This window comes from Carex rostrata, chromosome 32 (assembly GCF_964058835.1).
Source record: "Carex rostrata chromosome 32, lpCarRost1.2, whole genome shotgun sequence".
Lineage (NCBI taxonomy): Eukaryota > Viridiplantae > Streptophyta > Magnoliopsida > Poales > Cyperaceae > Carex > Carex rostrata.
In genome coordinates, this window is record NC_135949.1 from 4,702,299 (window position 1) to 4,725,076 (window position 22,778).

Sequence of the window (22,778 nt, forward strand, 5' to 3'; positions counted from 1 at the left end):
CAAGCAGTGGGCATGGAAGGTTGGCCGCGAGAACAGAATGCTTAAAGGTAAAAGTTTTAAAAAGGGCACAGTGCCGGTAAGGCATCAACTGTCACCAGATTGGAAGGATAATATAGTACTATGAATTGATTGGTTCTTAGTGCTTATGGATATGCAGTGTAGGTCACAAAACCAATATATCCAAGGTGCTAAACGAAAACACGAGAAGCTTTGGGTTGTAAAAGTTAAATGCAGCTCAACCATTCTATTAAGTTGAACCACCAAATCATATTAATACAATGCAACGCACCTGAACTGTGGGGTTAGAAGAGCGTCTGGCAAGGCACTGAATCTTCCCTCTAGTTTTCTTCAGAGATTGCTTCACCCTCCAAACAATAGCGCATTTTTACAAGCACCTCGCGTGCATGACCCAGTTCTGAAAATGAAATAAAGACCAATTTCAAATCAAGACCAGAGATGAGGTTGCTATTTGAAAATTAATAGTTGACTGTAGTACCGTAAATAAAAAACGAAGAATTCAAGGAGAAGAGAGATAGATTAAAAGCGGTACTCAACCAACCGAAAGAAGAAGAGAAGAATTGAGGAGGAAGAGATGAGAGGTGGCCAATCCCAACCCAATCCGTCCATAGAAGAGATAGCGTAAGAGCGGCAGAAATTTTGTTGTCCTCTGATGCCTTGCACTTGGCACTTGTGCTGTTGTGCGGGTATTCGTATCCTCTGAGATATCTCAAACTTTGCGTGACTTTATGGAAAATCCCAACCGTTTAAATACGTTCTGCACGAATATCAAAGCACACATAATACTGACCCCTACATCACCCCCGAATAGGCACCGGACACGTCGGTCACGCAAAAGTTGAGATATCTCAGAGAATACTCACTCCTTGTGCGGAGCCTGAGCAGTGAAACGAAAACTTATCCATATTTCATCGTGTGTCGAAAAGTACATCTCTTCGGGGGGTAAGGTAAGGCCTTTGGATGAATATGTTAGCACGAATCTTAAAACAAATCAAAGGGTAAGGCTCGGTTTTGGACGAGATTTTGTCCAAAGCCTTTGGACAAAATCCAACTCCATCAACTTTTGTTCTTGTTAGAGCATCTACATCCCTGAAACTCTTTGAGTTTCTAATCTGATGTGACAGTTTCTAAACCAGTTTCAGGGATGCAGATGAGTTTCTTATTTAGCAACTTTGCTCCAAAGTTTCTTAATAAGAAACCGTTTATAAACTCTGACGTGGTCAAATAATTTGCTGAAATTTTTTTCTCTTGTAATTTATTTGCTGATGTGGCAATTAAGAAACTCTAATTTTGAGTTTCAGGGATGTGAGGGTTTATAAACTTTCAGAGATAAAGTTTCTAAAAATTAATTAACAGTTATTTAGAAACTCCAAGAGTTTCAGGGATGTAGATGCTCTTACTCTTTTAACTTATTAAATTGTATCCGGTTAAAAGCACCACGTGTCAGCTGACGAGCACAACATTCTTTTCCTATCTCTCTCTATAGTCTATTCTATTGGAAAGAGGGTTGATATTTTTTATGATTTAATTTGAATATTCAACGCAGGAAGATTTTTTTTTTTCTTGATGCCGATTCTGCTTTAATTGAATACTTTACCCTTTTTAGTTTTAAATTAAATTGTTCTTAAATACAATGTACATTAAAAAAAATATATTTTTATGCATTTAATGGTGAACAGTTGTCTTATTTTTTCTTTAATGAAATTGTTATCTAAGAATGCAATTTTTACATATTAAGCAACCCACCATTATCTGCATAAAAAAATGATAAATAGTATGGAAATACTTTGCGTATGGATTATTTTAGTGTTGAAATTAATTATTATAATTGTGTTTGTCAATTATCTTTTAATAAAATCAGACATTATAAAAATGCTTACTATTGAAGTGTCATCAGTAATTTCAAATACGCATTACAAAAAATGCTCAAATTGTAGAGGCTTTATAAATCTGCTATTTATATCGTGTGATTTGTGCCTAAAAACACTCAACTATATATTAGAAGAAAAAAATTTAGAAAAGATCCAGGGACAAATTTAGAATTTTCGTCGGGGCAAAAAAATATCGAATTGGGTTTAAATAGCTAATCATATTTAAACCCATAAAAAAATAATGCTTTGACTTATAATTTCTAATGCTCTGACTTGTAATTTCTGATGCTTTAACTTATAATTTTAATTATCAATCATAATTCAAAAAATTTATTTTGATTTTAACACTAAATTTAACCTAAATTAAAAATCAAACATCCAGAAGGGGGCAAAATTTTTTTTTAGAGGAGAGCAAAGTCGATCAGTATTAATAGATTACCACTAAAACTCAAAATCCAAGGAGGATGGTTGCCCCCTGAAAATAATAATCGATGGTAATAGACTAACAAAAGACTGAAACTTAATGTAACACAATAATAGCTAGCTTAATTAAGTAATAAAATAGATTTAAATGAACATTTCTATGCACTTTAAAGGAGAACAAAAATAATCTTTAAGACCTGGCGCCATTATAATTCTTACCTGAATATTTCTTAATTTTCTACTCTCTTTTTTAGAGTAAAATTTTCTACATGAACATGGTGTATTTTTCTATTTTGACTACATAAGAAAAGAGATTTGCCTAGAGATTGTGAGCCTTTGGAAAAAAAAAAAATGCAAAAATCATAAACTGACACATTTATTAAAATGGAAAATAAAACAACTAATTGTGCATAATCTCTTAATCTATCTTATTTTTATTTTGCTTATCATTTGACAGCTTAAGTGTGAAGCAAAAGATTTATTCCACCTCTTACTCCACAATAAATATGGCCTAAAAATATAATCTGAAAAAAAAAATGATTTGAATTGATGTATATTGTCATAAAATAACATAATCTTAACAGAGACCGTAAGTGTTCTATGCTCAAATATCCACACATGTCATGCCCTTATTTATTGATCAGAAAAATTAGAAGTAGATATTTTTCTTATGCAACAAACAATACAAACATTTTTCAACAATTTGAATTATTACTTGAATATTTTTTAATTTTCTACATTTTTAGAATAATATTTTTTTAGATGAGTAGAGATCACTTACAATATTTTATGAGTGAGTCTATGGTACTATGCATATTACGATTTGTTACTATGCTACGGCTCTATATTCGAGTTTTCAAATTCTAACGGTCGATCCGAACCGTTCATCTTGTTCTCCATATTAATATGTGTTTGGAGACCAAATTTTACATTTTTTGAAATTCTTTTACTATTTTTTTAGATTTATTGAAAATCATTGTTTTTGGATGGTCCAGAATTTTCAGATCAAGTGATTTTCTAAATATCTAAAAAAATAGTAAAATTTTTTCAAAAAATGTAAAATTTGGTTTCCAAACACATATTAATATGGAGAACAAGATGAACGGTTCGGATCGACCGTTAGGATTTGAAAACTTGAATATAGAGCCGTAGCACGGTAACAACCCGTGATATGCATAGTACCATAGACTCACTCATATTTTATAACAATTTGATTTTGCGATTTTCAAAGTCCAAATAGTCGATTCAAACCGTTCAACATGATATCTATATTAAAATGTGCTTAGAGCCTTTGATTTTAAAAAATATATGCAAAAATAATAAACAACCTGATTATTAAAATAAATAAAAAAACTAATCGTGCATGTACCTAATAACCTTCTTTTTTTTCCCTCTCTCTTTTCTTCTCTTTTTATCCAATCTCAAATCAGAATCGATTCAGGCGGTGATTAATCCCGGCTTTACGAATTGTCGTAAACACAGAAGACTAAATAGATAAAAATTAATAGCAAAAAAATAAATTACATAAATAATACAAGTCATCCATTCGTACCAACAATATAAAATAAAATCATGCCACAATAAAATAATAAAGTGATACATCGATAGCGGAAGCGGTGTACAAATTAAGTCAAAGTATGAGCCAGTCTGGCACGAATTTTTTTATAAATCATAATTTAAAAAATGATTTTTATAAAACCAATGTAATTATATATTTTTTTTTTACAAAAATCATAAGAACTGAGATATCATTTCGGTCTAAATTTTTTTTTCGGAACTGAAATAACAATTCAGTCTGAAACATTTTCACAAGTTTTACAACATCATTTTTTCAAAATCTGTGAAAATGACTCTGACCGAAATGATAATTCGGTAAAAAAAAAAAATTCGGACCAAAATGACATCTTAGATCTTATAGGTGTTGTAAAAACCGAAGCAATCAAGTTGATTTGATAAAATCTATTTTTTTATTTATGGTTTCTTAAAAAAAATTCGTTTGGCTCACATTCAACAGAAGTATCAACATTCTTTGGAACAAAATAAAAGTTTTAACAAGAAAAGATGAAAATAATTTTTAGATTTAATTCGCAAATCACCTAAGTATCTCTCATGATCGAAATGCTGAAACCACATTTAAATTTTTAGATTTAATTCTAAAGTCCGTATGTAAGTTTGTGACACACTAGAGTTAAGATTATTTTATTAGGATTTACTTTTTGGTAGAGTTTAAATTAGTTGTGAATATCGCATTATACCGACATTTTTTTATATACCATAATAAAAAATAAACTAAAATACTCTCGTTTTGGAAGAATTTCGCCTTTATTCAGACCACAGAGCCAAAATCTGCGGCCCCACTTAACGGGTCGCAAGAGGTGTTTTGATTTGTTGTAACATGCAAAGTGGGGCTGCAGATTGGCTCTGTGGTCCCTCTAAAATAAGGTCGCGGAGCCAAACTACGGCCTGAGTAAAGGTGAAATTCCTCCAAAATAGAGGTGTTTTGGTTTATTTGTTTTATTATGGTATTTAAAATTTTTTTGGTGCATTGTATAAGTAGTAAGATGTAATGAGTTGTATTATGTTTTTAAATGAAATCATATATCATGGTCTCATCTTTTCTTTCTATTTCCTCTCGTTTGATTCCTTTGCCGGACCACTTCACTAAAATAGGTTAAAATTCTACCAAAATTCCAAAAATAAAAAACCCAGCATTGCATAGTTGTCCAATTATGATCAGGACACACTTCTTTTTATTTTTTCTTCAAATGAGGTCAAACTGTCATTCATTAAGGAACAATTTGTGGGAAAAAAAAATAGGAGAAGAACAGAAAATGACAAGACTCCACTTGATCAGGTAAAAGGTATGTTTAGAAAACCAGTGACCAGTGGAGCTGAAATTTCAGAATTCTTTGAGCACACTGACAATTAAGAAATTCAGTGCATAATTTAGTTATCTAACTTGGAGTCAAGCTTTGCTAGCATGGCAAATTTTTGACTCAATTAGTCAATTAGCTTCTGTACATGCAAAAAGGAAAAAAGACAGGTGCAAACAATCTTCAATTCATCAAACTTAATTTGCCTTTATGCAAATAAAGATAAAAAAATAGATTAAGAAGAAAAAAAACATGTGTTGGGCATTAGGCATTGGAATGGCCGGTACCGATTAGTTCCATCTGATAGAAGACCTGAGAACATAGTAAAATGTGTTGGGCTGTGTCAATAGCAGTGTTGTAAATAACGGTATGCGTTCGTCAGACGGACAGGGTACCGCCAAGCGATTAATCGGATATTTTTTTGACAGTTTGATCACCACCAACAACTAATCAGGTGATTAATCGATTTAAACGAATGTTTTTTACAACACTGGTCAATAATAAACAAATTTTCAGACAAAATAGACAATAACCCAATTTTATACGAGTAGACAACTGCTTGTCTCTAGACTGATTCCGTCTAAAAATTAGAGAACATTATTAGAAACATTTTGTCCGTTTCAATTTCCTGAATTTGGGCCGAGTGAGTCGGCCCAGTAGAGGCCTGTACAATTGCACTGCCTCAGCCCTGTGCATCTTATTTCTTTCCTTTCACTACGCTCAAGTTCCGCACAAGAGCCAGGATGAGTATCCTCCCAGGTACCTGACTCAACACAATTGAAACGAACGGCTCAGATTTACTCTCATCCGATCGGGATTCGGGATGACAGAGGGACAGGATTATTTATGCTTTGAGATGCGTGCCAATCCATTTTCGGACGTCCGATTCAATTCTACTCAGTCAGGTTACCTGAGGGGATACGAATTCCCATAGGTGTAAGTGCCAAGGTGTCAGAGGAGGCAAACATATCTGACAGCTCTTCCGCTATCCGTTCCTCTTTATGTACGGACGGATTGGGTTGGGATTGGCCACCTCATCTCTTCCTCCTCTATTCTCCTCTTGCGCTTTCGGTTGATTGAGTACACAAGGTGGGTCATGCACCCGAGGTGCTTGTGAAAATGCGCCATAGTTTGGAGGGTGGAGCAATCTCTGGAGAAAATTAGAAAGAAGTATCAGTGCCTTGCCGGACCCTCTTCTAGCCCCACAGTTCAGGTGCATTGCGTTGTATTCATTATTACAGCTCAAAGCTTCTCATATTTTCAGTTAGTCCGACCCAATATTAGCGAATGAAGTTGCATACGGATATGGTTCATTTAGACCATGAAGGTACCAGTGCAAATTAAATTGGAATAAATAGATTTGGATGAGTTCTTCCTATCATGAACTGATGGCTGGAAAAGTATACCTTGTATATTGGTTTCGTGATCTATGCTGCACATCCATAAGCAGTTATAACCATTCAATTTATAGTACTCTTATCGTTGCACAATTTCAATAACCAAAATTGCATTATTGTTCATAATATGTGTTAATGATGTACTATATTTTATTGCAGTAATATAAAACAGGCAGGCGTACTTGTCACTCGTAAGAAAGGAAAGCTTAATCTTGTTTGTTAAAATTTTAGAGAGACTGGAGTGAAGTCAAATAAGAATAAGATGGTGCATGCTTTGTCTCTCTCCCCCTTCTCTTCACTTTCACCTTTAGCTTCCATGTCCCAATCTCAGTCTCAATTCCCATCAGCATCCTCATCCCCATCCAAATCAGCTTCTTGCCGTGGCCTCTGCCTTGACTGCTGTGCTGTTTCCCATTCCAAATCTCAATCCCAAAGAATCACCAACAATCCAAAACCACTACCATCTTCAAATAATTTCCCTAGTAACACCGGTGCTGGAAACATTATTGGGAAGATTGGGAGGAGGTCACACCAGCAGCATTACAACGGGAAGGGGAAGCTGGAGAAGGATGAGATGGAGAGGAGACACCGTAAAGCGGGTCCCATTTCTACCCAAGAGGCACATCGCCGTTTTCACAATCTGTTGGCTCTCCATGGGACCTCAATCTATCCCTTCAACCAGCTCCTGGCTGCCTTGGTTAGCAACCAAACCTCAAGCGGCCCTTACCCCGCCATCTTTTCCCTCTTCAGCCTCTTAACCCAAACTGAAGGAATCCGTCCTGACGAATATACCTATGCGATCATGATTCAATTCTGCATTCAAACGAATCGGCTCAGCCTAGCTTTTGCTTTTCTGGGACGACTTCTCAGTGAGGGTCTCAGAGTCAATACTGCCACCTTCACTCCATTCTTGAAGGGCCTTTGTTATGAGAAAAGGATCGATGAGGCTGCAACCATAGTGTTGTACAAAATGCCTAAGCTGGGGTGCATACCAAATGTGATCTCATATAGCATTCTCATCAAGGGGCTTTGCTCCAACGGCAATACTCGTTTAGGCCTTCAGTTGCTTTTTAAAATGGTTAAACATGGCGGTGAGTGTGAACCCAATGTGATCACGTACAGCACAGTTGTAGATGTGCTCTGCAAAGCGGGTGAACTCACTAAGGCCTTTGGTCTGTACAGACAGATGTATTCTGCTGGGGTTATACCCAATACTGTGACATACAGCTCGATGATTTATGGTCTATGCAATATGGGTGCTCTGGACGAGGCAGAAGAGCTGCTACAGATTATGATTTCTGAAGGTCATGAGCCCAATGTTGTGACTTATACCACTCTTATAGGCGGACTGTGCAAGAAAGGTGAAATTGAGAAAGCAGAGGAGTTGCTGCATGGCATGATTTCCAAAGGGCAAGTGGCCAATGTGGTGACCTACAACACTCTTATGGATGGTCTGTGCAAGAAAGGTGAATTTGAGAAGGCAGAGAAGTTGTTGCATGAGATGATTTCCAAAGGGCAAGTGCCCGATGTTGTGACTTACAACACTGTTATAAATGGGTTGTGCAAAAACTTTGAAATTGAAAAGGCCAAGGGGTTGCTGCATGACATGATTTCCAAAGGGCTGGAGCCCGATGTCGTGACTCGTACCACTTTCATGGATGGGCTGTGCAAGAAAGGTGAATTTAAGAAGGCAATAGAGTTGCTGGATGACATGATTTCCAAAGGACAGGTGCCCGATGTTGTGACTTACAACACTCTTATAGATGGGCTATGCAAGTTTGGTGAAATTGAGAAGGCAGAGGACTTGCTGCATGAGATGATTTTCGAAGGACAGGTGCCCGATGTCGTGACTTGCAACACTCTTATTGATGGGCTATGCAAGAACGGTAAAGTTGAGAAGGCAAAGGAGTTAATGGATGACATGATTTCCAAAGGGCAGGTGCCCGATGTCGTGACTTACAACACTCTAATAGATGGGCTGTGCAAGAATGCTGAAATCGAGAAGGCAATGGTGTTGTTTCATGAGATGATTTGCAAAGGGCCGGAGCCTGATGTCGTAACTTATACCACTTTTATGGATAGGCTGTGTAAGAAAGGTGAAATTGAGGAGGCAGAGGAATTGCTTCGTAAGATGATTTCCAAAGGGCTTGAGCCCAATGTCGTGACTTACAACACTTTAATAAATGGGCTGTGTAAGAAAGGTGAAATTGAGAAGGCAAAGGAGTTGTTGCATGACATGATTTCCAAAGGGCAAGTGCCCGATGTCTTGAATTATACCACTCTTATAGATGGGCTGTGCAAGAAAGGTGAAATTAGGAAGGCAAAGGAGTTGCTCCATAACATGATTTTGAAAGGACAGAAGCCCGATTTCATGACTTACAACTCTCTTATAGATGGTTTGTGGCAGGATGGTGAAATTGAGAAGGCAAAGGAGTTGCTGGATGACATGATTTCCAAAGGGCTGGAGCCTGATGTCGTGACTTATGATGCTTTTATAGATAGGTTTGCAAAAAGGGGGAAATTGAGAAGGCAAAGGAGCTGGGAGCAAGACTAGCTACATCCTTTGGAAAGGAGAGAAAAGGGGTCGAAGCTGGGAGCAATTATGTGGCCCAAACACATTTACAAGTATTGACATAGAGGGCCCATTTGTAAATGAGACACAGCAAAGCGGAGTTAAAGACATAAGCGACACAGCAATTATTAAAGTGGTTCCTAGCAACAGCGAAACACTTGAGACATCCGGCGTTGAAGCAACCGGTGATAAAATATTCATCTCTTTTAGTAGTTAATCGTTAAAATAGAATGTCAATCTTGTAATTTTTTTCTCATTTTATTAGGTATAAAAAAGTTGTCAATTGCAAAGACCAGTTATGCAATTAATGAAGTTACTCTTCTTTTCTCAATTATCTTCTTCTTCCCTGTCTCTTTTATATCTCAATTTTTCCAAATTCTCCCAATTTAGTTGAATTGCATCAATTTCGCAGAAACCGGGTAAAAGAAATTGATCACTCAATTGAGCCAATTCCTTGTAATATCCATAATTCTCTGTAAGGATATTACACTGCATGACATGATTTCCGAAGGGCAGGATCCCAATTTTGCAACTGCTCCTGTGCTACTGACAGGTAATTTGAGGACATTTTTACCTGAGGTGATGCTTCTAAACTTGAGGCAAGCTTTTCTCCAGGTCTTAGAATACTGTCTTAAAATGTAGTGCATATTATCATTGTTGCGGGACATTGTAAATTTAGGCCCCCAAGTTCTTTTATTTTTATTTTTTATACAACCTTTACTTTTCCTAGTATTTCGGGCTTCTAGTTCGTGCTGTTAGTAAACAATTACTATAAACTGTGCTTCCACCCTTAAAGATTGTTGAGAGCTTACAAGTAGTCTATTGGATTTGGGTCCTGTGTAGGCCTGTGCATTGCAGACCTTTACTATGTTCTCAGGTCTTCTATCAGTTGGAACTGATCGGTACCAGCCATGTTGTACTGGGACTGGCCTAATGCCCAACACATTTTTTCTTCTTCTTGATCTATTTGGTCTTTATTTGAGGGCTAATTGAGTCTTTCCTAACTAAGTGTAATTTGACCTAAAGGGTGTTAGGGTGTTAGGGTAAAACTGTCAACACTAAGAAGATGATCAATACCCCAGCTCTTACTTGTAAAATTTTGTATGCTCCCAGCAACTTGAATAAATTTTTTGTACATGAATTAACTTGTAGAAGCTTGATAATGCTGACCAGTTGACAATTGTTAGTAGTTCGAATAAACTTGAAAATGTTTGTCAACTAAACGACATTATTAGGTTCACGTATTCCTCCAGCCAATGCCAGCATCAGGTTCACGCAGGCACCCCTTGCCTTAGAAAGCAGTTTGTGCGGCGACCAAACCTTAGCACGGATTTTGAACATGAGGTGTATGAGTCTCGGATTATGTCAGCACCGAGCGGTTCCGAGCATGGTAATTTTTACCTGCTTTTAGACGGGCTCAAGCCTCTGGTAGGAGCGATGCCACCAGTATGACTACATGGTTTTGAAAACCTGAAAAGTAATACTTGCCATTGCTCCAGTGAAAAACTGCAATGTACAGTTTGGAATTTGGAGCAGGTGATGATTGATGAGTATAAAATTGTTCAATACAGTTGACTATTTCAAGATTATTATTCATGAAATGGTTTCGTCAAAAAAGCAACTGTGTGGCTGTACTGACAGGTGTAATTTCAAGCAACTATAAAAATGAGATATCCATTCCAAGCAGAGGCACAGGCATTGTGGCAAGTGGTACAGTATGACACTGGTACCACTGGTAACAATTGGTACACTATTTTTTCAGATTGTCAGACTAGTGACAGCGGTACAAGAAGAACACTATGGAGATCTACTGGCTTGGAAAGCGGCTGAGACAGTAGCCCTTTGTCTAGAAGATACAAAGGAGCATATGCACAGGATGAAAATCAAACATATCACAAGGCAGGCCATTCAGGTACCACAGGTAGTAGCAAATTGAGCAAGGCTATCATGTCAAACAGGGAGTGACTCATATTCCTTCAACTCACTGGTGCATCGACAACTTCAAACAGTACTCAATCATGAGTTTTTTAAGGTGGCAGGGCTTACTGGTAATGGGAGATAATTTGCTGGCAAACCTGCTGTTTGAGTTGTTTTTTTTTTTAATGTAGTTTTTAATTTCCTTTCAAGTAGCTTTAAATGTTCAAGTGTTTTTCTTAATTTTGGTTTTTAAGCAAGGTAGCAGGTACCATATGTAAGAACTTCATCCTCCCATTGCCGCTCGAACAAAAAATGTAACCATGCAGCAAGTTATATTAGGCTATAGAAAGGTTCCGCTAAGAATACTGAAATGTTATCTAAGTAATAATGAAAAAAAGAAAGATCTTAATAACATTTAAATGTGAATAATTAATTCTATGGTTAAATAGAAAAATAGAAAAGATGTCAAGGGATATATTAAATATAATGAAGATTATAGGGGTAAATAAGAAATTAAATCTTTAAGGCATATAGAAAATTAACCCTATTTTCTATTAGCATGTACCTTGCAATGTGAAATGTTATTCAACAGTAGTGTGGCAGCAGTAAGTAGTTCTGTGAATACTTCAATTGGGAGCTTTAAGTGTTGAAAATGGTGATTTCATTAGTTCTTTCCAGTTCAGATTTTTAGGCTATTGTATATTGTATTAGATATTCTATTGAAGATGCGAAATGGTTCAACCATTACTGGGGCGTTTTATTTGTTTTTCTAACTAAAGCTTGGGTCTTTATTAGTCTATTGTTTGTAATGACTCTGATTCTGTGAAAGTCAAAACCTTTGTTGTATTCATTACAGGTTCGCTTGACAGCTTGATTCGCTGGGTTTTGTTTCCTCGGGTTCGGACCTGACTTCTGTCGAATGTGCGCTGTTCGGCCCGTTCGCTTCGTTTCAGTTTCCTGATTTTGGGCCGAGTGAGTCGGCCCAGAATGGGCCTGCACATTTGATCTGCCTCAGCCCTGTGTTTCTTAGTCAATTAATTTATTTCCTTGAACTAGGCTCAAGCTCCGCACAAGTGCCAAGGTGCCAGACGAGGCAAAAATCTTTGCCGCTCTTACGCTCTCTCTTCCTCTTTATGTACGGACTGAATGGGTTGGGATTGGCCACCTCATCTCTTCCTCCTCTATTCTCCTCTTTCGCTTTCGGTTGATTGAGTACCGCTTTAATCTATCCGTCTGGGTCATGCACTCGAGGTGCTTGTGAAAATGCTTTATAGTTTGGAGGATGGAGCATCTCTGGAGAAAACTAGAGAGAAGAATCAGTGTCTTGCCTGACCCTCTTCTAACCCCACAGTTCAGGTGCGTTGCATTGTATTAATACGATTGGGTGGTTCAACTGTACAATGGTTGAGCTGCATTCATCTTTTCATGACCTTTTACAACCAAAATGGATTTTCATATGGTTCAATGATGCTATGAAGGTGCCAACTCAAATTGAATTGGAATAGTTAGATTGGGATAAGTTCTTCCTATCATGAACTGATGGCTGAAATAGTAAACCTTGCATATTGGTTTCGTGATCTACGCTTCACATCCATAAGCGGTTATAACCATTCAATTTATAGTACTTTGTTATCTTTCCAATCATGGGAGCAAAGCAGCCCAAATCAGGGACAGTTGATGTCTTATTGAGTTGCGCCCTTTTTCTGATTTTTACCTTTTTAAGTGTACCTAACTTAATGGAGGTATCGGGGACAGTTGATGTCTTTCAAATAACCATCAACACTGTATATTGTGAAAATTGGATATAATTTACTTCGATATATATATTTGAATTCTTATTTACATTTAATTAGTGGGTGGATAAACCTGCTTCAATAGCTGTTTTTTAAGGTCTATATTCCTCTAGAATATGACAATATTGAACAATTTCAATAACCAAAATTGCAATAATTTTCATAAGCTGTGTTAATTATGTACTATTTTTTGTTGCAGTAATATAGAACAGACAGGCGTACTTGTTACTTGTAAGAAAGGAAAGCTCAATCTTGTTGTTTAAAATTATTTTAGAGAGACTGAAGTGAAGTCAAATAAGAATAAGATGGTGCATGCTTTGTCTCTCTCCCCCTTCTCTTCACTTTCACCTTTAGCTTCCCTGTCCCAATCTAAGTCTCAATTCCCATCCAAATCGTCTTCTTGTCACGGCCTCTGCCTTTACTGCTATGCTGTCCCCCATTCCAAATCTCAATCCCAAAGAATCACCAACAATCCAACACCACTACCATCTACAAATAATTTCTCTAGTGACACCAGTGCTGAAAACATTATTTGGAAGATTGGAAGGAGGCCACAACAGCAGCATTACAACGGGAAGGGGAAGCTGGGGAAGGGTGAGATGGAGATAAGACACTTTAAGGGTCCCATTTCTACCAAAGAGGCGCTTCGCCATTTTTACAATATGTTGGCTCTCCATCCAACCTCAATACGTCCCTTCAACCAGCTCCTAGCTGCCTTGGTTAGCAACCAAACCTCATCAAGCGACCCTTACCCAGCCATCTTTTCCCTCTTCAGTCTCTTAACCCAAACTGAAGGAATCCGTCCTAATGAATATACCTATGCAATCATGATTCAATTCTGCGTTAAAACGAATCGGCTCAGCCTAGCTTTTGCATTTCTCGGACAGCTTCTCAGCAAGGGTCTCAGAGCCAGCACCGCAACCTTCACTCCATTACTCAAGGGCTTATGTTCTGAGAATAGGATCCATGAGGCTGCAGCCATATTGTTCTACAAAATGCCCAAGCTGGGATGCATACCAAATGTGATCTCTTATAGCGTTCTTATCAAGGGGGTTTGCTACAACAATACTCACTTAGGCCTTCAGTTGCTTTTCAAAATGGTTAAACATGGTGGTGAATGGGAACCCAATGTGATCACCTACAGCACAGTTGTGGATGCGCTTTGCAAGGATGGTGAACTCACTAAGGCCTTTGGTCTGTACAGACAGATGTATTCCGCTGGGGTTATACCTAATACTGTGACATACAGCTCGTTGATTTATGGTCTATGCATTACAGGTTCTCTGGACAAGGCAGAAGAGCTGCTAAAGACCATGATTTCTGAACGTCATGAGCCCGATATCGTGACATACAACACTCTTATTGGTGGGCTGTGCAAGAAAGATGAAATAGAGAAGGCAAGCGCATTGCTGCATGACATGATTTCCAAAGGGCAGGAACCCGATGTCGTGACATACAACTCTTTAATGTATGGCCTGTGCAAGAAAGGTGAAATTGAGAAGGCAAAGGAGTTGCTGCATGATATGATTTCCAAAGGGCTGAAACCGGATGTTGTGACTTACACCACTGCTATATATTGGCTGTGCAAGAAGGCTGAAATTGAGAAGGCGAAGGAGTTGCTGCATGATATGATATTCAACGGTCAGGTGCCCAATGTCGTGACTTACAACACTCTTCTGGATGGCCTGTGTAAGAATGGTGAAATTGAGAAGGCAGAAGAGTTGTTGTATGACATGATTTCCATAGGGCAAGTGCCCAATGTCGTGACTTATACCACTCTTATGGATGGGCTGTGCAAGAAAGGTGAAATTGAGAAAGCAAAGGAGTTACTGTATGACATGGTTTCAAAAGGGTTGGTGCCCGATGTTGTGACTTATACAACTCTTATACATGGGCTGTGCAAGACAGGTGAAATGGAGAAGGCGAAGGAGTTGTTGCATGGCATGATTTCGAAAGGGTTGGTGCCCGATGTTGTGACTTACAACACTCTTATAAATGGGTTGTGTGAGAAAGGTGAAATGGAGAAGGCAATGGCGTTACTACATGACATGATTTCCAATGGGCAGGTGCCTGATGTGGTGACTTATAACACACTTATGGATGGGCTTTACAAGAATGGTGAATTTGACAATGCAAATGAGTTGTTGCTTGATATGATTCCTTAAAGGCAGGAGCCGAATATTTTGATTTACAGCACTCTTATAGATCGTTTGTGTAAGAATGGTGAAATTGAGAAGGCAAAGGAGTTGCTGCATCTGGTTAGCCTCCAGTAGAGCATGCAAGGTGGTTATGCGTGAGACGTGGCGTGCATGTGCATGCTAAACAGTGGCTAAACTGAGCACGGCATGACTTGTGACACAACATGCTTGGGCGTGCCTGGGTAAATATTTTAACAGATTAGTTTTGCTTCATACAGCGCAAGTACTACAGAATCAAAACAGCATTGTATGTAGTTCGTGCGCTGCATGAAGCCAATTATGCTTTGTTAAAATCTTTTCCCGAAATTTTTGAATACGTAAATGACAGAATTTAATATCACTTGGGTGAAATGCTGTGTGTGACGGTATTTATAGAAAAGGCATTACATGAATTGAGTAACTAGTCGTTACATTCAATTCGGCTAGGTTAAAATTGTGATTTCAACAATTTTTCCAATTTTGCCCTCGCATAAAATGGTTATTTAACATTGGGAAAGTTAAATCGTCATTCTTATTATTTTCTGAAAAATTTTCCCGACACTTCACATAATCACAATTTGGATGCAAACTAAGTGTTCTAGTCATAAGTTGATAACCAATGAGAATCCTATTGTTTTCTAAAGGTACTGTAATCTGAGTCGTCGTATCTGGATCGATTGTCCAGATTTATGGGAGGAAGCACAATCTGTTGGTTCGGATCAGTGACACCTTTTCTCGGTCAATCGTCTGCTGCCACGTGGCATGGCTGGAACCCAATTAGTGAATCACTGAATTGTAAACGTGTTGTACCTGGCACGTGTGTTTATCAAGCGTGCCGTGCTGTGCAGGCACTGGTACAGCCTTATACGTGCTAAAAAAAATGCTGAAACTTGGCACGGCGCATCTAAGAACACGGGATATGACATGATTGATCGTGTGTTTGACGTGTTTTTTGTTGTTAATTCCGAAATTTTTTTTTAATTATATGAAGTTAATATGACATTGCAGCCTGTTACCACCAAAGTTAAAAAAAATGTTGAAAAAATGAATGCATTAAAATTAATTTATAAATCTTATAATTTTGATTGCTTGACTTTGTACTAAATTAATTGGAAAATTTAATTTTTTTTTAGTGTAGATGCATCACTCATAAATTAGACAGGTTTCAACGGTTCGAATTTGTCATTTGAAGTCAATCTGATAAATTTTATAGTTTAGTTCACAAAGAAACTTAGTAAATTTAGAAACACCGTAGTTCTACTCAAATTAAATGTCAGGTCATAAAGTTTATTTTTGTTCTATTTTAAAATGCTTGGAAAATGTTCATTTACATCTATTTTATTACTTAATTAAGCTAATTATTATTTTGTTACATTTAGTTTAAGTCTTTTGCCATAGTATATAATCGTCGATCTTTTCTATTTTTCTTAATATATTGTTGAGTGTTCTTAGGCACAAATCAGACGATATAAATAGCCTATTTATAAAGTCTCTACTCTCTATAATTTGAGCATCTTTTGTAATGCATTAGGAATCACTGATGACACTTCATAGTTGATAGTAAGCATTTTAATTATGTTTGATTTCATTAAAAGATAACTGACAAATAGAACAATAATTAATTTACAACACTAAAATGATCCATAGGCAAGATATTTACATACTATTTATACTATTTTTTTTTTTATATAGATAATGGTAGGTTGCTTAACATGTAAAAATTACATTTTTAGATTAGATTTCCATTAAAGAAAAACAAGACCTACCGTTCTCCATTAAATGAATAAAATATTTTTTAAGTCCATTGTATTTAAGTATAATTTAGTTTAAAGTTAAAAAAGTATTCAATTAGAGCGGAATCGGTAGAAAGAATAAAAGTTTTTCCTGCGTTTGAATATTCAAATTGAATTATCAATATTCAAATTGAATTATCAAAATAATAACGCTCTTCCTAATAGAAGAGAGAAGAACAATGTTGTATTGTGTTCCGATATATTTAAATTTGAATGTGTAGCATTTGGGATTCACTATTAATTATACGCTTTTAGATTAACTCAAAAACAGTACCTCGCAGGACCGGAAGCAGATCACCTGCCCCCCGGGGTGCAAGAAAATCCTGCCCCCTCAGTCACTGCGGGGTGGAATCGGGTTTAGGGTTTAGAGATTTAGGATTTAGGATTTAGGGTTTAGGGGGTCCACCAACAGTGACTCTGGGGGCAGGAAATTCCTGCCCCCAGGGGGCAGACGATTCAATCCCCGCAGGACCAGTATTATTTGTTCTTTGAAATTTGTGCAAAGTTAAAAACAACGATCTGAATTATCTCAATCTACAAAATTGTGCCTTTGTAAAGGATACAAATTCTATAAACTTGCCGTGTCTACAGAGGCGGACCTAAGATTTTCGTCAGGAGGGACAAAAAAAAATATCGAATCGAATTTAAATAACCAATCGGGTTTAAATCCATTAACTAATTAGGTACTCAATAAAAAACAATGATTTAACTTATATTTTTCAATACTTTGACTTGTAATTTATGATTCTCTAACCTATAATTCTAATTAACAATCATAATTCAAGAAATTTATTTTAATTTTAACTCTAAATTAAACTCGAATTACAAATTAAATAGGGGGGCAAAAAAAATTCAGAGGGGGACAAAGTCGATCGGAACCTCCCTATTTCGGAAACTTTTTATCTATAGAAATTATTAAATTTGTACGTGTGGAAATAGAAAGAGTACTTGGATTGTAACAAATCTAGAAAGATCAGACTCAATGGTCCAGATCCATGAGTATATTTTATTTTAATAAAAATATGGACGTTGAATGAAAAATTTGGAATGTAGAGGCCACAGAAAATCAGATAAGAAATGAATCGGTCTCAATAATGAAGATCCAAGATTTTTTTTTTTAAAAAAAATTAGAAGGATTGGCCCTACCGAATTTTAAAAAAAATTTGATTAAATGTGGCATACAAATTTCTCATTTTTCACCGTTTAAATATATATATATATATATATATATATATATATATATATATATATATATATATATATATGAGGAGGGTTCCAATGCCTCATTTTTTTTATACCTCATCATACCTCATATTTTATATCTTCATTTTCTTCATATTCAAAGTATAAATTGTCGATCCGAACCGTTCAACATGATATCCATACTAAAATATGGCTAGGGATGAAATTTTATATTTTTTGAAATTTTTTTCTATTTTTTAAGATGGGTAGAAAATCACTGTTTTTTGAACGGTTCAAAAACAGTGATTTTGTACCTACCTTAAAAAATAGCAAAAAAATTTCAAAAAATATAAAATTTCATCTCCATACATATTTTAGTATAAATATTTTGTTGAACGGTTCGGATCGATAATTTGGACTTTGAAAACGAAAATATAAAATATGAGGTATGATGAGGTATGAAAAAAATGAGGCATTGGAACCCTCCTCTATATATATATATAGAGGTGGGCTACGGTGAGTTGCGAAGTAAAGCGACTATTTTACTTCATGCTCATATTTTGCGATTTTTAAGTTCAAAACATCGATCCGAACTGTTCATCTTGTTCTCCATATTGAAATGTGCTTGGAGACCAAATTTTACATTTTTTAGAATTTTTTTACTATTTATTAAGCAATTTTGAAAGTCGCTGATCTGATGGTCCAGAAAATTTTACTGTTTTTTACTGTTCACAGCAAAACAGCAATTTTCAAAAATGCTTAATAAATAGTAAAAAAATTCCAAAAAATGTAAAATTTGGTCTCCAAGCACATTTCAATATGGATTAAATATCTAACGGTTCGGATCGGTCGTTTGGACTTTCAAAATAAAAATACGGCGTGAAGTAGAAACGCGTTTTACTTCGCAACTCACTGTAGCCCACCTCTATATATATATATATATATAGAGCTAGGCTACGGTGAGTTGCGAAGTAAAGCGACTATTTTACTTCACGCTCATATTTTGCGATTTTAAAGTTCAAAACGTCGATCCGAACCGTTCATCTTGTTCTCCATATTGAAATGTGCTTGGAGACCAAATTTTACATTTTTTGGAATTTTTTTACTATTTATTAAGTATTTTTGAAAATTGCTGTTTTGATGTGAACAGTAAAAAACAGTAAAATTTTCTGGACCATCAGATGAACGACTTTCAAAATTGCTTAATAAATAGTAAAAAAATTCCAAAAAATATAAAATTTGGTCCCCAAGCACATATTAATATGAAGAACAAGATGAACGGTTCAGATTGGTCGTTTGGACTTTAAATCCATGATTAATAGTGCAATGCATAAGAGGGTTCATGCATTGCAATGCACCATAGCCCATCTATATATATATATATATAGAGAGAGAGAGAGAGAATGGCTAAGCTCAAATCGTTTGTTCCTGGGCTCAGGAACAAACGATTGGGTTCTCCAATTTCCGAAGTTCAAACGGACGATCCAAACCGTTAGATGTTTAATCTATATTAAAATGTGCTTGGAGACAAAATTTCATATTTTTTGGAATTTTTTTACTATTTATTAAGAGGGTTTGAAAGTTGCTGTTTTTATTAAAATTCTGCACCATAAAAAAACAGCGACTTTCAAACCCTCTTAATAAATAGTAAAAAAATTCAAAAAAATATAAAATTTTGTCTCCAAGCACATTTTAATATAGATTAAACATCTAATGGTTTGGATCGGCCGTTTGAACTTCGGAAATTGGAGAACCCAATCGTTTGTTCCTGAGCCCAGGAACAAACGATTTGAGCTTAGCCACTCTCTCTCTCTCTCTCTCTATATATATATATATTTATGAATCTGGACATTGAGACCGATCCATATATTTGAATCGGACTAATTGAGTCAGATCTTTTTAGATTTATTGAAAATCAAGTACTCTTTATGTTTCCGTATGTACAAATTTAATAATTTCTATGGATAAAAAATTTGCTGTCTCGTTTGAAACTTTCTAGAAGAGCATTAACTATTTGACTTGACCAAGTACAGACAGAGTCAGGTCTTGGGTCAAGGGGATCAGTATCCTTCTGGGTACCATGAACCGTTCGATGTAATCCAGTGGTTTTGATTTTATATTTTATGAAAAGAGTGCTGCCCACTGTTATTACTTACGCGATGACCCCTGACCCCTGACCAACTCCCTCTCTCGAATTCGTGAAGTACGGGCCCCGTCTCTCCCGTTTCTCTGTTCCGGTTCTCACAATGAACCATTTCTCCTCCAAGCTCTACCTTCACGAATCTCCTATCTGATGGGATTTCATGTGTATGCCAATATGGTGAGAAATTAAAATTTTCCAATCACCAAAAGACTCAATACACGAAGGACTTCAATTTTATGACAATAGCAAGCAAGATTTTCTATTAGGCATTTAAACAAACACCTCATGTGCACTAAATAAAAAAAAATACCTTTCATTTATTCTATTGCAAGAGAAAGGAGAGATCTTTTACCTAAAGAGATTGTCAAATCTCTTGATTAGAGGGAAATCGATTTCCCTTCTAGATATCTTGGAAACCACCTCTTCGATTGAAGCGCCTCTCCACCTATTGGTTCACCTTGAACCTAAACAACAAACTAGCACACCTCTTAGATAGATGGATGTGAAGTTTAGAGCTTAGATCCAACCACCTAGTAAGAAGAGATGAGAGATGAGAGCCTCCCTTCAAAGTTTCAGCCAAGGGGAAATGAAAAACGTGGCTGCTCAAAGGGCTGATTTTGGCTAGGGTTAGAGGCAGAAAATTAGTTTATTTTTCTCCCAAATAAGCCCCCTTAAATAGGCAAGGGTTAGGGCAACCCTTTGTGTAAGATTTGAATCAATTACACAAATGTCACTAGCCATGTTTTAGCCATCTCATGCTCTCTTTAATCTCATCTTATGGTTGGTTCAATAAATTAATTTATGAACAAATAATATTAGTCATATTATTCTATTATGCGGTGTCTCTATTATTCTTATAATGCATTAAAACATTATATCAAATAATATTCGCATAATTTTTCACAAATTTATTTATGGTCTAAGCATGTCATATTTTGACATTTTATTTTAGCATTTTATCTCATGTATTTTATCTCATATACATCATCATAAAATGTAAAATACTTGTTGTTTCTCTTCAGTTGGTGTGACCGTATAGAGGATCCATGTCGTGTTGGCAATAATATAAAACTTTATATTATTGACTATAAGAGGTTCTATCATTACATTATAGTTATTCAGACGACATAGTAGTCAGTTACTCGATCCACTAATTTTGTGTCTATCATTGTCTCATGATATTATGAATAGTGTGCAAAATAAGATCGTGTCATTCCTGCACTATATTTGTTTTCTTGGTCTCTCAAGTGAATTATAATTATAACTACCTCAGTTATATTGCATGCGATATAATTCCACTTTATCAAGGGGTCCAGTAATATCATAACTCAAAATCGAGGAACAATGATAATATTGATATATAGGTTTCTCCCGCACAAGTTGTACACAACGAATTACTATTTTATTACTATCATTAAATAGCATTTAAACATCAATCACATTATATACTTCTCATGTGAAAAATCTACACATCTTTATATATTAATGTCATTAAATGATAAACCTTTATCAACATTTATAGAACTTTAATGTACTTTAATTGACATGACAATCTCTCTCGGTAATTAACGTTCATCCTTAATTACCACGATTGTGAACTTATTTAGTTATTTAGATGCCTCTCATCTTAGGAGTTCTATAGTTCAAGACCAAAAGCATCTTCTTGAACACTTCCAAAGATATAACATATAAATCTCAAGGAACATGAATAATAACATTCGTAATAAAATCATGAACAACACATAAATTTTCATTAAAATGACAACTTTCAAAACACACATCCTTCACTATCGCCCTCCTTCCCTCCACTGCTTGATCTCGCGCTTCTCTCAGCAGATTTTGCCTTCTCCCCTCCCTCGCCGTCCTCGCAGAAAATCAGAGATAAAATCGTTGGCACTCTCCTTTTGAAAGGTGACATCATTGATTATTCGATGTAAGATATTCTTTTGCATTTTCTTTTTCATTTTTCTTGCAATATGCAAACTGTTTGACTAGTCCGTCAATTCTTTTTTTGTTTTTGTGTATATATTTGGTTGGTGGCTGTGCAGCTATATAAAGAGGTGAAATCCGCAGAGAGCAGAATCACGGGAGCGAGCAGAGAGGACGTGGGAGTTGACCCATAGTTCTTGTGGGGAAAGACGGTCTCTTCTCTACACGAAGAGATAGGCGAAGTGTTCTCTCGTCTTCTCTTCTCGCTAAGGAAAAAGCCGTGCTACCAATCGATCAGGTTGATTATTTTTTGCGGGCAGTCCATTGTACACATAGGATACCCGGTAGGATACATATCTGGGCCAAGGTTAGTGTACTATATTTTTAAGCCCCTTTGAATGTTAAAGAATCCTTTTTTAGGCTGTTTTTAATCAAACTTGAAAAAAAGGGGGACAAATCGATACCCAATAGAAGAAAAAAAGAGATGGATAAACTGTGCCAAATTTCACAACAGAGTAGTAAATATCAGTAATCAGAAAAACAATGCATTGAGAATGATGATACGGTACCAACTACCAATCAAGTATATATGGTACCAACGAGATGCAGTAGAATTTAAATATTTCGACCTGCCACTAATCAATTGAACAAAATAAGCCCACAGAAAGAAAATCCATGTGCTTTCACAAA

At 36.2% G+C, this 22,778-nt stretch overlaps 2 protein-coding genes across 4 annotated transcripts in view; one reads left to right on the plus strand and one right to left on the minus strand.

Moving 5' to 3' along the window:
• LOC144548134 (uncharacterized) overlaps positions 1-22,778 on the minus strand; it is an 84,875-nt gene that overhangs the window by 4,684 nt on the left and 57,413 nt on the right. Inside the window, exons 1-2 of one of the 3 annotated variants that reach the window (XM_078296824.1) lie at positions 560-669; positions 290-415 (exon numbers count right to left, since the gene is read on the minus strand). The gene's annotated coding sequence lies outside the window, so the exon portion shown is untranslated. Of the gene's footprint in view, positions 1-289; positions 416-496; positions 516-559; positions 670-22,778 lie in introns of those variants that run through there. The other 2 variants (XM_078296825.1, XM_078296826.1) reach the window with 2 other exon arrangements.
• Positions 6,259-15,591, plus strand: LOC144548133 (uncharacterized). The gene is made up of 3 exons (XM_078296823.1): positions 6,259-6,398; positions 6,742-8,888; positions 14,143-15,591. The coding sequence occupies exons 2-3, from the start codon at positions 6,845-6,847 to the stop codon at positions 15,027-15,029; spliced, it is 2,931 nt and encodes a 976-aa protein (XP_078152949.1). The 5' UTR covers positions 6,259-6,398; positions 6,742-6,844; the 3' UTR covers positions 15,030-15,591.